Source organism: Fonsecaea nubica (genome assembly GCF_001646965.1).
Source record: "Fonsecaea nubica strain CBS 269.64 chromosome Unknown Scaff57, whole genome shotgun sequence".
In the NCBI taxonomy this organism is placed as follows: Eukaryota; Fungi; Ascomycota; class Eurotiomycetes; order Chaetothyriales; family Herpotrichiellaceae; genus Fonsecaea; species Fonsecaea nubica.
The window spans coordinates 60,270-74,167 of NW_019173730.1; the positions used below are offsets into that span (position 1 = coordinate 60,270).

A 13,898-nucleotide genomic window follows, 5' to 3' on the forward strand; every position below is an offset into this window, starting at 1 on the left:
GCGTTATACTGCTCTAGGCCTAAGCCACTCGGGTTGCTGCAGGGGAGCCCGGGAGGTTAAACAGCCTGTCAATCTTGTCCAGGCCAATCACACCAACGGTCAATGTGCTCCATGGCAACGGACGCGGAAAAGTCAACAAAGCCGCCTGTCAAGCTCGCGTCAAGAATTAAACCACTTTACGTACGACGCAATAATGAGTCTCCCAGCAAGGTGTTGATGACCCATGGTGTCCCATATCAAATTTGGTGATGAGACACGGTCATGGATTTAGGACTCGTACGAATACTCGTACCAAGTGAAGTGTTTCGATGGAAGAGCAGAAAAAATCCATTTTCGCTTGTCCTAGTTTCAGTTTGTTCCCACTCGTTGCCCAATGTTTGGTGGTCGGGTTGCACACGGAATTATTTTGCCTCAAACCAGCGCAGGGCCCAAGCGACGGCGCGGTCACGTGATGGCGATTCGGTCAGCATGTGGCACGCTTCTGCACCGTCTCGCCCACCTGCAGAATGCATGCTGCATGTCCACTCGCATTTGTCTCAGTTGGTCTTACCGGCGACCGGGCTGCATGTGTGTGTGTCCGTGGTCAGCCTCCAAACCATTACGATTCCGATGATGGGGTCATGCGCTTATCAATAGCGGCAAAGGATGAGCTGTCGGATCATCCTGTTTGCTTCTGGTGCTGCCTCAGGATGGGGAAATTTGTGTGGAGAGGAAGGAAGAGAAAAGGAGTGCGCTGCCCACAGCAAAAGAACCACTATAGAAAATTTTGAAATATAATAACCGTGACCCCTTTTCTTGTCCTGATGCTTCTGGCCTCGAATTGGCGTGTCTGTAGACGACTACCCAGGTACATACGTACAAGCAAAGAAACATCAAGTGCCTCGTATGTTGCGTTACGTCGGAGATCCAAGCACCCAGTGCCGATCCCAAATAGCATGCATGCGATGCCTGTTCTGCTGGCCGCATACTGGGCGCATGTACCTGGTACGGACAATGCATTCCATCTCTGTTATTATTGGATAGCGAGGGATGTATTTGCTTCGCAAAGGACAATCCCCCAACCTCCTCCCCGTATGACTGCTAGACTCCAATGCTCTTTCCGCTCGCCGCGCAGCAACTCCGACTGATGGCTGTGACCCGTCCCGGCCTCGAAAGACTCCGTAGAGGAAAGCTCGAAGGTGGCCTTGGAGGTAACTAGAAGGCTAGATAGGGTGTGCATGACAATAAGGTCAGATTTCAGGCGAGGTGAACAACTCACAAGACCGTCATCAACACCCTATACTTGGGGCTCGGAGTTTTATAGTAGAAACTCTCACCTGTCAGCATCATTGGACAGTACAGCCTGGGTCAACACCCACTGCTGGAGAGGGAAACGTGTGCGGCGCGGTGTACGCTTCACTGCCGGGTTGGTGAGATCTCAGACACTGAAAAAGCCTAAACCGCTACCATGCCGGGGTGTAAAAATGACCTGTTGAGTGTTTTGTTTGTAATGACGATTACAAACTCCGCCCATCTTTATCCACCAGAAACCACCGTCCTGGTCTCAAACCCCCCCTTGCGCGAAGCCAATTCTGTTGCTTTTGCTGTTCGCTCATCTCAACATACTTCACATTGATTTCATGTATGTGGTTCTTTCACTCACAATCTTTGATACGACTTGACGAACTCTCGCTATTATTCTCTCGTTCTGCATATTGGTTACACCGGCACATATTGACGCTCGTTGCCCCTTTACGATCACAGCTGCCAACTCGCAAACCCTCTCTGTTCCAACTCAACAACTGCCCGAAGACGCAAACTTCGTTCGATGAATTGAGAGCTTGAGTGATCAGTACGGCGGTGAGCCGACTCGTGGCTCGTCTGTGGACATATTGTGACGCGTTCAATACATCTCAATCAGAATGGCTGCTCGTGGCAATGTTCCTGCTCACTTGCAGGCATCATTGCCTGCACTCCCTCCTCATTTACAATCAGATACCCATCTGACGGCCCACCTGGCAAGCCGATTCCATGTCTCTCTCCCAACGGCGAAATTATCCTCGCAAGCGTTGATATGTCTCAATACATATACCTCATCAACTAGGGGACCAAATGGTGAAAAGGAAGGAAGTGCCATGGGCGAGGCCGAGGATCTTGCCCGTAGGGCATGGGCAAGACTGGGAAATAGAGCAGAAGATCAGGCTATTGTGTTCTTGTATGTCTGCTGAATATCAACATGGTTTTGCTATCCTGCTAATTGTGCGACAGCGGAGAATCAGGGTCGGGCAAAACGACAGTCAGGTCACACCTACTTTCCTCCTTCCTTTCTTTCTCGTCCACGCCACTATCCTCCAGGTTGTCTCTCGCCGCCTTCGTCTTCGACACCTTGACTACAACCAAAACCACCACTACCCAAACAGCATCAAAGGCAGGGTTGTATTACGAACTCCAATATGACGCATCGTCATCGATTCCCACTCTCATTGGGGGCAAGTTGTTAGACCATCGCTTGGAAAGGAGTCGAATCTCACATGTACCCACTGGCGAAAGAAGCTTCCATGTGCTCTACTATCTTTTGGCTGGAACAAGTGCGGCAGAAAAGTCTCATCTCGGCCTCAATGGTCACACAAATATCACCACGTCGGGCACAGGCCTGACAAGGTCTGCCTCCGTGGCACAGAAACGATGGAGATATCTTGGCCACCCAACGCAAATGAAGGTGGGCATAAATGACGCGGAAGGTTTCCAACATTTCAAAACGGCTTTGCGAAAGCTGGAATTCCCTAGAGCCGAAATCGCCGAAATCTGTCAAGTCCTTGCTGCCATTCTGCACATTGGCCAACTCGAATTTGGCACCGGTCAGGCGACATTGACTGCGGCTGAAGAAAGTGGTGGATACTCTCATGAAGGTGGCGAGACAGTCACTGTGGTCAAGAATACCGACACTTTGGCTCTCGTCGCGGCCTTTCTGGGACTGAGCGTCCAGGATCTGGAAGAAAGCATGAGGCACAAGACAAAGACACTCCACCGAGAGCGTGTCACTGTCATGTTGGATCCAAAGGGCGCTCGCGAGAACGCTGACGAACTCGCAACGACATTATACTCGCTCCTGGTTGCATACATCATCGAAAGCATCAACCAAAGGATCTGTGCCGCAGAAGACTCTGTTGCCAACACTGTTTCCATTGTTGACTTCCCAGGTTTTGCGGACCATTCCTCTACTGGTTCTGTTCTAGACCAGCTGTTGAATAATGCTGCCAATGAGTCACTCTACAACACGTGTCTTCACGGTTTCTTCGAAAAGACGGCCGAGATGCTGGAAAGCGAAGAGGTCAGCGTGCCTGCAACCAGCTATTTCGATAACTCTGATGCTGTCCGAGGTCTGCTCAAGCATGGCAACGGTCTACTTGCCATCCTCGATGATCAGACACGTCGTGGTCGAACGGACACACAGTTTCTGGATAGTATCCGAAAGCGATTTGAGAACAAGAATAAAGCGATCACGGTCAGCCGCGCCACTACAACCTTACCTGGTAGCAACTTCGCCACGACGAATCTTTCTGCATCTTTCACGGTCCGTCACTATGCTGGTGAGGTTGATTATCCAGTCAATCGCTTGGTCGAAGAAAACGGTGATGTGGTGTCCGGTGACCTGATGAACATGGTCAGAGCTACCAAAAGTGATTTTGTGGCTAGCTTGTTCGGTCAAGAAGCCTTGAACACTGTCAGCCACCCGTCAGAGAAGACGGCTATCGTGCAAGCCCAAGTCAGCTCAAAGCCGTTGCGCATGCCTAGTCTCTCCCGGAAGAAGCATGACCAGCTGCGCCGGATGGGCAGTCGCAGAGCAGATCGCTCGCCTGCTCTCCAGGAAGACGCCGAATCCACACATACTCCGGAAGAGGCCAGGACCAGAAAAACAAAGGCTTCTGCGACAGGATTGACCCAAGGCGCAGCAGCACAGTTCCTCTCATCTTTGGATAATATTACGAAATCGCTAACCGCACCCAACGTCAACAACTATTTCGTGTTTTGCTTGAAACCGAATGATAGGCGGATCGCCAATCAATTCGACAGCAAATGTGTTCGTCAACAGGTCCAGATGTTTGGGATACCCGAAATCAGCCAACGTCTCCGGACTGCTGATTTCAGTGTGTTCCTCCCTTTCGGTGAATTTCTGGGTCTGACTGACGCCGATACTGGCGTCGTCGGAAGTGATCGCGAGAAGGCGCAGCTTGTTCTGGACAACAAACAGTGGCCCGGGAACGAGGCAAGAATCGGCAATACCGGTGTGTTTCTCAGCGAACGCTGCTGGGCAAGTATTGCCCTCACTGGGTCACAGAGCACCGCCTACTTTGGCGGCGAGGTTCCCGCCATTTCCAGGCCTGATACGCCAAGTGCCAACCCCTTCAACGACTCCAAAGCTCGATTAGTTGCCTCACACGAAGGAACCCCCGGCTCCTTCTATGGTGACGAAACGAAAGGAGGCGGTTACTTCGGCAGTCGAGAACTTGATGCCAAATCTGATGCCGGCGCCTCTGCTTTCAACTCTGGAGATATGTTCCGCAATCTCGAGACAAAAGAAGAACTAGCCGAAAAAGGCAACAGAAAGAAGATGGAAGAAGTCGATGTCGTGCCCGTTTCGTCGTCACGTAAAAGGTGGCTGGCGGTGGTCTACTTCCTTACCTGGTACCTCCCAGATTTTGCGATCAAGTGGGGTGGAGGCATGAAACGGAGGGATGTGAGAATCGCTTGGAGGGAGAAGTTCGCCATCAACATCCTCATCTGGCTCAGCTGTCTCTTTGTGGCCTTTTTCATTGTCGTCTTTCCCCAGCTCATCTGTCCAAAGCAAGACGTGTATTCCGCAGCGGAGCTGTCGTCACACGACGGTAAGAACGGTCACAGCGCCTATACGGCTATACGAGGCGTAGTCCTCGATCTAGGTGCCTTCGCACCTTCTCACTACCCGAGTATCATCCCACAAACGTCGCTTGAGAAGTATGCTGGTTTGGACGCAACGGGACTGTTCCCGGTTCAGGTCTCGGCTCTTTGCCAAGGAAAAGACGGCCGAATTGATCCCGCCGTTCAGTTGGATTATACGACAACAAACATCTCTGGTTCTGCCACAGTCATCAGCACCACTGACCCCAATCGCCGTTACCATGACTTCCGCTCTTTCACCAATGACTCACGCCCAGACTGGTTTTTCGAGCAGATGATCATGTTGAAAGCCAACTACAAGAAGGGAAGTATTGGATATACTCCACAATATGTGCGCAGCCTTGCCAAAAAGTCACGTTCTATTGCGATATTAAACGACAGGGTCTACGACTTCACCACCTACAACCAAGGTGGGCGCAGCACTAGGGCTCCTGCGGGTCAAACAGTTCCAGCCGGAGTTGACACCAACTTTATGGATGACCTTGTAGTGGAGCTATTTACACAACGGGCGGGACACGACGTCACGAAATACTGGAACGCTCTTTCCATGGACTCTGCACTGAGAAGTCGGATGCAGCTCTGTCTTGACAATTTGTTCTTTGTCGGCGTCACGGATACCAGAAACTCGGCGCAATGTCTCTTCGCCCGGTATATCCTCCTAGCTATTTCCATCCTGCTTTGTACCGTGATTGGATTCAAATTTTTGGCTGCACTCCAGTTCGGAGGCAAGAACATACCCGAAAACCTCGACAAGTTTGTCATCTGCCAGGTTCCTGCGTATACGGAAGACGAAGAGTCTCTTCGTCGAGCTATCGACTCAGCAGCACGGATGCGATACGATGACAAACGCAAACTCCTCATCGTGGTCTGCGACGGAATGATTATCGGTCAAGGAAACGATCGACCGACACCTCGCATTGTGCTTGATATTCTGGGTGTGTCAGAAACAGTCGATCCGGAACCACTGAGCTTCGAATCTCTAGGGGAAGGTATGAAGCAACACAACATGGGCAAGGTATACTCTGGTCTGTACGAAGTGCAAGGACACATTGTTCCCTTCTTAGTTGTTGTCAAGGTCGGCAAACCCTCTGAAGTCTCCAAACCTGGAAATAGAGGGAAACGTGACTCCCAGATGGTTATCATGCGCTTCCTGAACCGAGTTCATTACAACATGCCCATGAGCCCGCTAGAACTGGAGATGCATCATCAGATCAGGAACATCATCGGGGTCAACCCAACGTTCTACGAATTCATGCTCCAGATTGATGCTGACACAGTTGTGGCTCCCGACTCGGCTACTCGCATGGTTTCGGCATTCCTGCGCGACACAAGGCTGATCGCTGTTTGCGGAGAGACCTCACTCTCTAACGCCAAAGCATCTTTCATCACGATGATGCAGGTGTACGAGTACTACATTTCGCACAATCTCACCAAGGCATTCGAGTCGTTGTTTGGTTCCGTCACATGTCTACCGGGTTGTTTCACCATGTATCGAATCCGAGCTGCAGAGACGGGAAAGCCACTTTTTGTGAGCAAGGAAATCATCCAGGACTATTCTGAAATCCGAGTCGACACCCTCCACATGAAAAACCTGTTGCATCTCGGTGAGGATCGATACTTGACCACTCTCCTCTTGAAACATCACTCCAAATACAAGACCAAGTACATCTTCCACGCCCACGCCTGGACCATCGCACCCGACAGTTGGAAAGTGTTCATGTCTCAGCGACGCCGATGGATCAACAGTACTGTCCACAACCTCGTCGAACTGCTGCCACTGCAGCAGTTGTGCGGTTTCTGTTGTTTCAGCATGCGGTTTGTGGTGTTCCTGGATCTGTTATCGACAGTTATCGCCCCTGTGACAGTGGCTTATATTGTCTACCTGATTGTGCTACTCTCTACTTCATCCGACGTTATTCCCTTGACAGCCTTCATCTTATTGGGCGCAATCTATGGTTTGCAAGCCATCATCTTCATCCTTCGCCGCAAATGGGAAATGATCGGGTGGATGATTGTGTACATTCTGGCCATGCCCGTCTTCTCTCTGGGTCTGCCTCTGTACTCGTTCTGGCACATGGACGACTTCAGTTGGGGTAACACGCGTCTTGTGAACGGTGAAAAGGGTAAACAGATCTTGATCTCTGACGAGGGCAAGTTTGACCCCGACTCGATCCCAAAGAAGAAATGGGAAGAGTACCAGGCAGAACTCTGGGATGCGCAAACCCAACGGGACGACGAAAGATCCGAGATCTCGGGCTACAGCTATGGCACCAAGTCGTACCATCCTGCCGCATCCGTCTATGGCGGTGGTCCTGGCTTGTATGAAAGCAGCGCACATCTCATGGCTCCCTCTAGGTCTGTCTCACAGCTCGACATCCACCCACCAACATATGAAAGAGGATACAGCCATTCCAGGATGTCTCTCGCGCCTTCGGACATGATGGGCGGCGGCGTGATGGCAGGTGGTCAATCTGTGGCCGACATGGATATGGCCGACTTGACTGGATTGCCCACTGATGACATGATTCTGAATGAAATCAGGGATATACTCAAGACGGCTGACCTCATGACCGTGACGAAGAAGGGTATCAAGCAAGAATTGGAGCGGAGATTTAATGTGAATTTGGACATTAAGCGAGCGTATATTGGAAGTGGTAAGTCGTGCTCCTTGCTCGAACCTTGGGAAGGAAAGCTAACATCTGGCGCAGCAACGGAAGCCATTCTCTCGGGTCAACTGTGATTTATCCGTACAATCTAGCGTCTATCCTGCTCTAGCGACATGTTTCAGTGGCAGATTGCAGGAGTTTAGGATGAGTAAACTAAAATGGGTGGTATTGGTAGACATTTGGTTGGAGAGGAAAGGACTCCATGGCTAGGTATAATCACTGAGGGAGCGATGAATTGCTGCATTTGTAATCGATAGGGGGACAGAAGGGCATCAAAACAGCGGAGATGGAGGTGGATTTCCAGGAATCTGCCATGTATACCAACATTTTATGCCTTAGGGTGTTAGTCTTCTACGAATTTCTGGACTCGTCTGGAGTAGTAATACCTAGTACGGACGCCCAATCCTGTCCAATCGCGTACCTTGTAAACCAATCGAGAATCGCATCAAGTAGGCCAGAGTGAAGAGGGAGGGTTGATCAGCGGGGCTGAAGAATGGTGTTGCTCGCTTACTGCAATAGAGGAGCTGAACAAGCTCACCAAGCTTTTTGTTGAAGCTTTTAGGGAGGGAGGCCTTACGAGTTCAAGTCCGGCTCCAGGCGGCTCCAAAGGGCTTAGGCTGGCCCAAAGCCCCTAACGGCCCCTAGAATCCCCGCTTTGGCAGGATGCCGTCATCATGAAATAACCCCCAAGTGCCCTCCTTCAGCCCCCATGGTGCCAATGACGCCCCAATCAAGGTCCAGAATGGCCAAGACTGCTGGGCATCGCTCACACGACAAAGGATCGAGTCCAAACTTACAGGCCAATGGCCGGGACGCTTGGTTGTACCTTTCAGGATTCAGGGTTGGCTTGCGTGGCCCTCAGTGATCTGGCCCTGATCCTTCTCTCTTCTCGCGAACCCACCAAGAGCTGCCCTCGAGGGCCACCTGTAACAAGGAATCCATCACATCCCTTGGTTGCGACTCTGTTCAGATTGCGCCACGACGCACTGAACTAAAAAGGCAGTCTCAGCGCCTTGGACCTCTGGGGCGCTTCAACCATTCTCCCTTGAGTGACGGCACAGCTTGCTGTCGCGATGATACCCAAGGGGATCTACGACCTCTGCCAGAACCGCGAGTCGGTTACTTCGCAATTAGCCCGGGATCCGTCCATTTCCCCTCACGCGGCGGCCAAAAAGCTGTTTGGTGTCGACATCGACGACGAGGTGGTTACCAGGAAATTGGACCTCGGAAAGGAAGAACCAAGTGATCTGGAAGAAGCCCGAAAGTGTGGCCAATGGGGTACATCCAATCCCAGCGATTTGTTTCTGAGGGTGAGACGACCTCTTGACTGCAACGATGCCGCAAAGCCCGACCCTGACTCTGTTGCTAGATCTATCATGATGTCCTGTGTACACTGGAAAAGAATCCTTTGGTGGGCGTGTGCTCGCCATCGCTCCTCGGAAGCAATGGAGTGTGCCCGCTCACAATCATGGCGACGGTTCCTGATATCTGCCGACACATGTCCAACGTGATCGCGAGGGCGGAACAAGAGGTCTTCCTGGCGACCAACTTTTGGATGTATTCAGAACCTACCAGGCTGATCACCAACGCGCTGAGAGAGCTTTCGAGAAAGGCCGTCCTGGCCAATCGTCGGGTTGTCGTCAAGATCATCTACGATCGGGGAAGTGCGAAACAGGTGAGTTGAAGTCCTGCACGCTGGCACACATTCATTGACAGCACGAGCTTGTAAAAAACCACCTCATCGTGCCACCCAGCGAATTTGCAGATCCCAATGGCAAAATCCGAATACCCCATCCTGATGAGCTGCCAAACATAGATATCGAAGTCATGAATTTCCATCGACCAATGTTTGGGACATTCCATGCCAAATACATGGTTGTGGATCGGCGAATTGCGATATTGCAGAGCAACAACATCCAAGATATCGACAACCTGGAGATGATGACGCAACTCGAAGGACCAATCGTTGATTCATTCTATGATCTTGCGCTCATCTCATGGCACAATGCTCTCAAGCCACCGCTACCGCTGTTGAGCCGGCCTGCTGCGGATTGTTCGATTCCCACTTTCACGAGCGACAGTTATGCGACCATGTTCGACGAAAGCGGAAAGTTGGTTCCCGTGTATCAAGCGTAAGTTGGACGCACTGAGATACAGTAGGTGCCTGCGTAGCGCTGACCTTGACACAGACCCACGCCAATCCCTGACGGCCACGAGAGCCTTCGAGAGATTGCCGAGCATGGATCGCAGATGGATTTGCCCCAGCACACATCGCAAGAACCCCACTATGACCCTGACATCAAGTCCGAGGTGCTACGCGCTGTAGCATGTTTGAATCCACGGGAGGGCGAGACACGGATAAACGCGATCACCCGCCTGCTGAACACGACGATTCAACCTGACACGAAAGGGAGCGCAGCGGATATTGAACCAGCTGATACCATGACGCCACTCATTCCGATTCCACGACATGATCCTTTCCCGATCGCCATGGTCTGCCGACAGCCCTGGGGAGCGCCCACCAAGCACTGCTTGTACACCCCGCAAAATGCAGCCTTCATGTCTGCCCTCCGTCATGCGGCAAAGTCGGTTTTTATCCAGACCCCAGACTTGAATGCCGAAGCCCTCCTACCCGAGATTGTTGCAGCTTGCCGACGAGGGGTCAAGGTCACCTACTACTATTGTCTGGGATACAACGATGCGGGAGAACTGCTACCGATGCAGGGCGGACACAACGAAATGATCGCAAACGGACTGTATCGCGACGTGGGATCCGAACATCGCGATAACCTGGACATCTACGCCTACGTCGCCAAAGACCAAACCCACCCCATCCACAACAAATTCAAGCAGCGGTCATGTCACATCAAGCTGATGATCGTGGACGGCCACATTGGAATTCAGGGTAACGGTAACCAGGACACGCAGAGTTGGTATCACAGCCAGGAAGTCAACGTCATGATTGACAGCCCACTGGTCGTGGGAAAGTGGATGGAAGGAATCCGACAGAATCAAAACACGCACCTCTACGGCAAAGTCGAGAACGAAGGACCTGATGCTGGATGTTGGAAGGATCCGAGAACTGGACAGCAGGCCGAGGGTGCCATTGGTGTCGATCCAGGCAAGTTTGCGTGGGCCAAGGGGGTTGTTGGTGCTGTGCAACGGGTACGAGGAATGGGTGGGTTTTGAGTCTCGTCGAAAGATAGGGTGGGTGTTTTAACGATCAGTATGACGGGGGATTGGCTATTCGATGAGTATTTTGGGTGAATCTGTTCGCTGTTGTTGGTGCTAGAGAATATACGAGCGATGGATGGTTTCAAGCACAAGTATCTATTCCATCTATCCACCCGCAACTGCCTACCCTGTGAGCCTGGGATTTGGACATGATATACATACGAGTGAGTAGCTAATAGCTCATTGCGCCATTTTCATGACAAATTCAATCCATCTCCTTCTCTACCTTTGCTCTGATCTAGATCTCAGACTCTCTGCCCCCGCCCATCCACTTGCACCATTGTAACGGAGCACCCGTCTGTTATTGTCGTCGTGATTGCTATTGTTTGGTTCTTCTTCTCTCCCCTCGAGGCATTCAGCAACAGCAACAGCTGCAGCAGCAACCATTCAGCTGACAGGATTTCTTGGGTGTTTTCGTCGCACCGGACCGCGAAAACCTTTGGGCGATTGATTGGTCCACGGGGCTGGCTGGTGTTCAGCTCTGCATTGGAGGCAGTGACACCTGGACCAGCGATATCTGGTGTCCAGTGTCTGGTAGAATACGCCGCAGGGAGAGTTACATCCAGCTGGTTAGCCAGCCAGCCACCAACCAACACTGTCCACAAGTGCCGTGTAACACACCTTTGGTGCCGCGAGATTCATGATTGTCGGCAAACTCTTACAGGGATGGTGTCGGTGCGAGGTCGAGAACTCGTCCAAATGGCCAACTCAACTCAGTTATGCGTTTATGCGTCAGACGTGTCCTTGCGAGATTGTGGCTTGCGTTTATGGATGAGCAACGGGTGCGGGTGCGGCTGATGTTGGTCTTCTTCTTGGAGGAGGTATGTACTGTATGTAAGCTCTGCTATAAATGCCCTTGGTCCCTACACCTCGTGGACATTCTCAAGTCCAATGCCCTTGGATTTCTATTTCACGTTCATAGAGCAGCTTCACGCAGAAAATATCACGTCGATCAAGCATCAGCAATGGTTTCTCACGAATTCAGGCGAGTCCCGCCTCCTCAGGCCTCCATGGGCCATTGGCTCCCCCAGGACCGGGCCCATATCAAACAATGGCTCGCCACCAAGCTGGAACAGCTCGAGAAGAAGCGACAGCTTCACAAAAAGGCCTCTGTCACGCTGGACCCCAGCATCGTCGCCCTGCAACAACTCGTCGCGGCCAGCCCCAACCTCACCAAACTCTCCAGTGACATGTTCACCCAGATCCCCCCTGCCTACAAGGACGATCCTACTGGCAAGCCCCAAGTTCGTGATTTCGACACGATGCTTGGACTCGTCGACATGATTCTCAAAGAAGGACCACAGTGGTTTGACATTCAGGACCCGCCAACGGCCATGGGGTTGATTGGGTTTCCCATTAATGCGATTCTGGACTGGCCCATGGGCACTCTCGCGGGCTACCTCTTCTTCTTGGACAGCCAGGTCAACAGCATGTGGCGAGACATCCTGAACGTCTGGGGCTCATTCCTCGAGAGTCCGGCGTCGACCAGTTGTCTCAATGAAACCAGTGGGTGGCTTTCTGCTGATGCTTTGAACATTCTAGCCGCCAAGGGGAATGATGGCAAGACAGATTACACATTCCAGCAGCTGTATGTCTGTAACCCGTCACTTCCATTCTTCGGGTTTGGTTCCTGGGATCAATTCTTCACTCGAAAGTTCAACGCTGGGATCCGGCCCGTCGCCTTTCCGGACAATCAACCCACCGCAGAGCAGCCGGACCCGACGCGAGTCATTGTCAATGCTTGCGAGTCGACACCTCTCCAGTTCGCCACCAACGTCAAGCTGCACGATACCTTCTGGCTCAAGGAGCAGCCGTACTCTTTGGCTGAGATGCTAGACAATCATCCCCACGCCGAGCAGTTTGTGGGTGGATCGGTGTATCAGGCATTCCTGAGCGCCCTGTCGTATCACTGTTGGCACACGCCGGTATCTGGGAAAGTGGTGGCCATTCGCCAGGTGCCAGGGTCGTACTACTCGGAGAACCTCTCGCAGGGTTTCGAAAATCCAGGATCACCCGACGCCGCCGCCCCGAACAACTCCCAACCGTACATCTCGGCCGTGGCAGCACGCGGGATCATCTTCATCCAGGCCGACAACCCTCAAATCGGACTGATGGCCATCGTGTTTATCGGCATGGCGGAGGTGTCTTCCTGCGAGTTTACCGTCGATGTAGGGGAGCGGGTTGACAAGGGCCAGTCGATTGGTATGTTTCACTTCGGAGGCTCAACCCACTGCATGATATTCAGGCCGCAGACGAATTTGTCCAGCCACAACTTTGTCAACCCGCCGCCATGGGACCCTAATGCCTCGACCAACCTACCTGTCTGTGGTGCGCTGGCTGTGATTACGCCGCCTTCAGGTGGCGATTGAAAAATCCGAGCAATGGCCAGGGGATCATCGGTGCAAGTGCACAGAATAAGAATGCTGTGTCTAGTGAGAGGTTTGGTAGTTGCCCGGTAGCAGATAGTCTTTTTGTTTACCTTGGCACGTGCTTGGGTGCTGGGTGGGTGCCGTGGCAGGCGTGGGTACCAGATACGTGACGGATCAATTCCGCTTTCCTTCAATACATTGCGCCATCCTTTCTCCAATATCAGGTTCGTTCCACTTTCCTTGAAGACTCTGCTGAGTAAAGCACGGCAGATGCATCGGCTGCTTACCTAGTACCTAAACTTGAACAACCACCGGACACTGAAGCCGGAAACTGGGGTTTGTTTCCGGTGGGGGGCCTTAAGAGGAGGAAATACAGGACACACTCATCACACATACCTACACCTACGAGGTACTCGGTACACATACAAGAAAGATTGGGGCCACCATGGGACAGGTCCAGATGAAATGCTCGTTCCTGCGACATCGGCAAACAAGGAACCAAAGCCCAACCCCACACACCAGAGATGGACAAGCAGAACCAAGCTCGCCGCCCACACACACAACACACATACCCCTCCGCCCTTGATTTCCCTTCTGGTTATTCGTTCGAGCTTCATTGACTGGCCGAGCTACTTCTCCATTCCATCAAGAGCCGAATCAATGCGCCATAATAACCCTGAACAAGTAGTTGCTGGGACCTTTTACCCCCAGT

General features: G+C 52.0%; 3 protein-coding genes across 3 annotated transcripts; all 3 read left to right on the forward strand.

The window, feature by feature from the left end:
- Nucleotides 1-1,901: 1,901 nt before the first annotated feature.
- AYO20_07816 (hypothetical protein) lies at nucleotides 1,902-7,657 on the forward strand (the record flags this gene model as incomplete). The annotated part of the gene is made up of 3 exons (XM_022646100.1): nucleotides 1,902-2,194; nucleotides 2,248-7,571; nucleotides 7,626-7,657. 3 exons carry the CDS (start codon nucleotides 1,902-1,904, stop codon nucleotides 7,655-7,657), a joined length of 5,649 nt encoding a protein of 1,882 aa, XP_022497894.1.
- Nucleotides 7,658-8,656: 999 nt separating this feature from the next.
- On the forward strand, nucleotides 8,657-10,772 carry AYO20_07817 (hypothetical protein; the record flags this gene model as incomplete). The annotated part of the gene is made up of 4 exons (XM_022646101.1): nucleotides 8,657-8,893; nucleotides 8,953-9,258; nucleotides 9,300-9,715; nucleotides 9,773-10,772. 4 exons carry the CDS (start codon nucleotides 8,657-8,659, stop codon nucleotides 10,770-10,772), a joined length of 1,959 nt encoding a protein of 652 aa, XP_022497895.1.
- Nucleotides 10,773-11,782: 1,010 nt separating this feature from the next.
- Nucleotides 11,783-13,186, forward strand: AYO20_07818 (hypothetical protein; the record flags this gene model as incomplete). Its single annotated transcript, XM_022646102.1, has 1 exon — nucleotides 11,783-13,186. One exon carries the CDS (start codon nucleotides 11,783-11,785, stop codon nucleotides 13,184-13,186), a length of 1,404 nt encoding a protein of 467 aa, XP_022497896.1.
- Nucleotides 13,187-13,898: the final 712 nt, after the last annotated feature.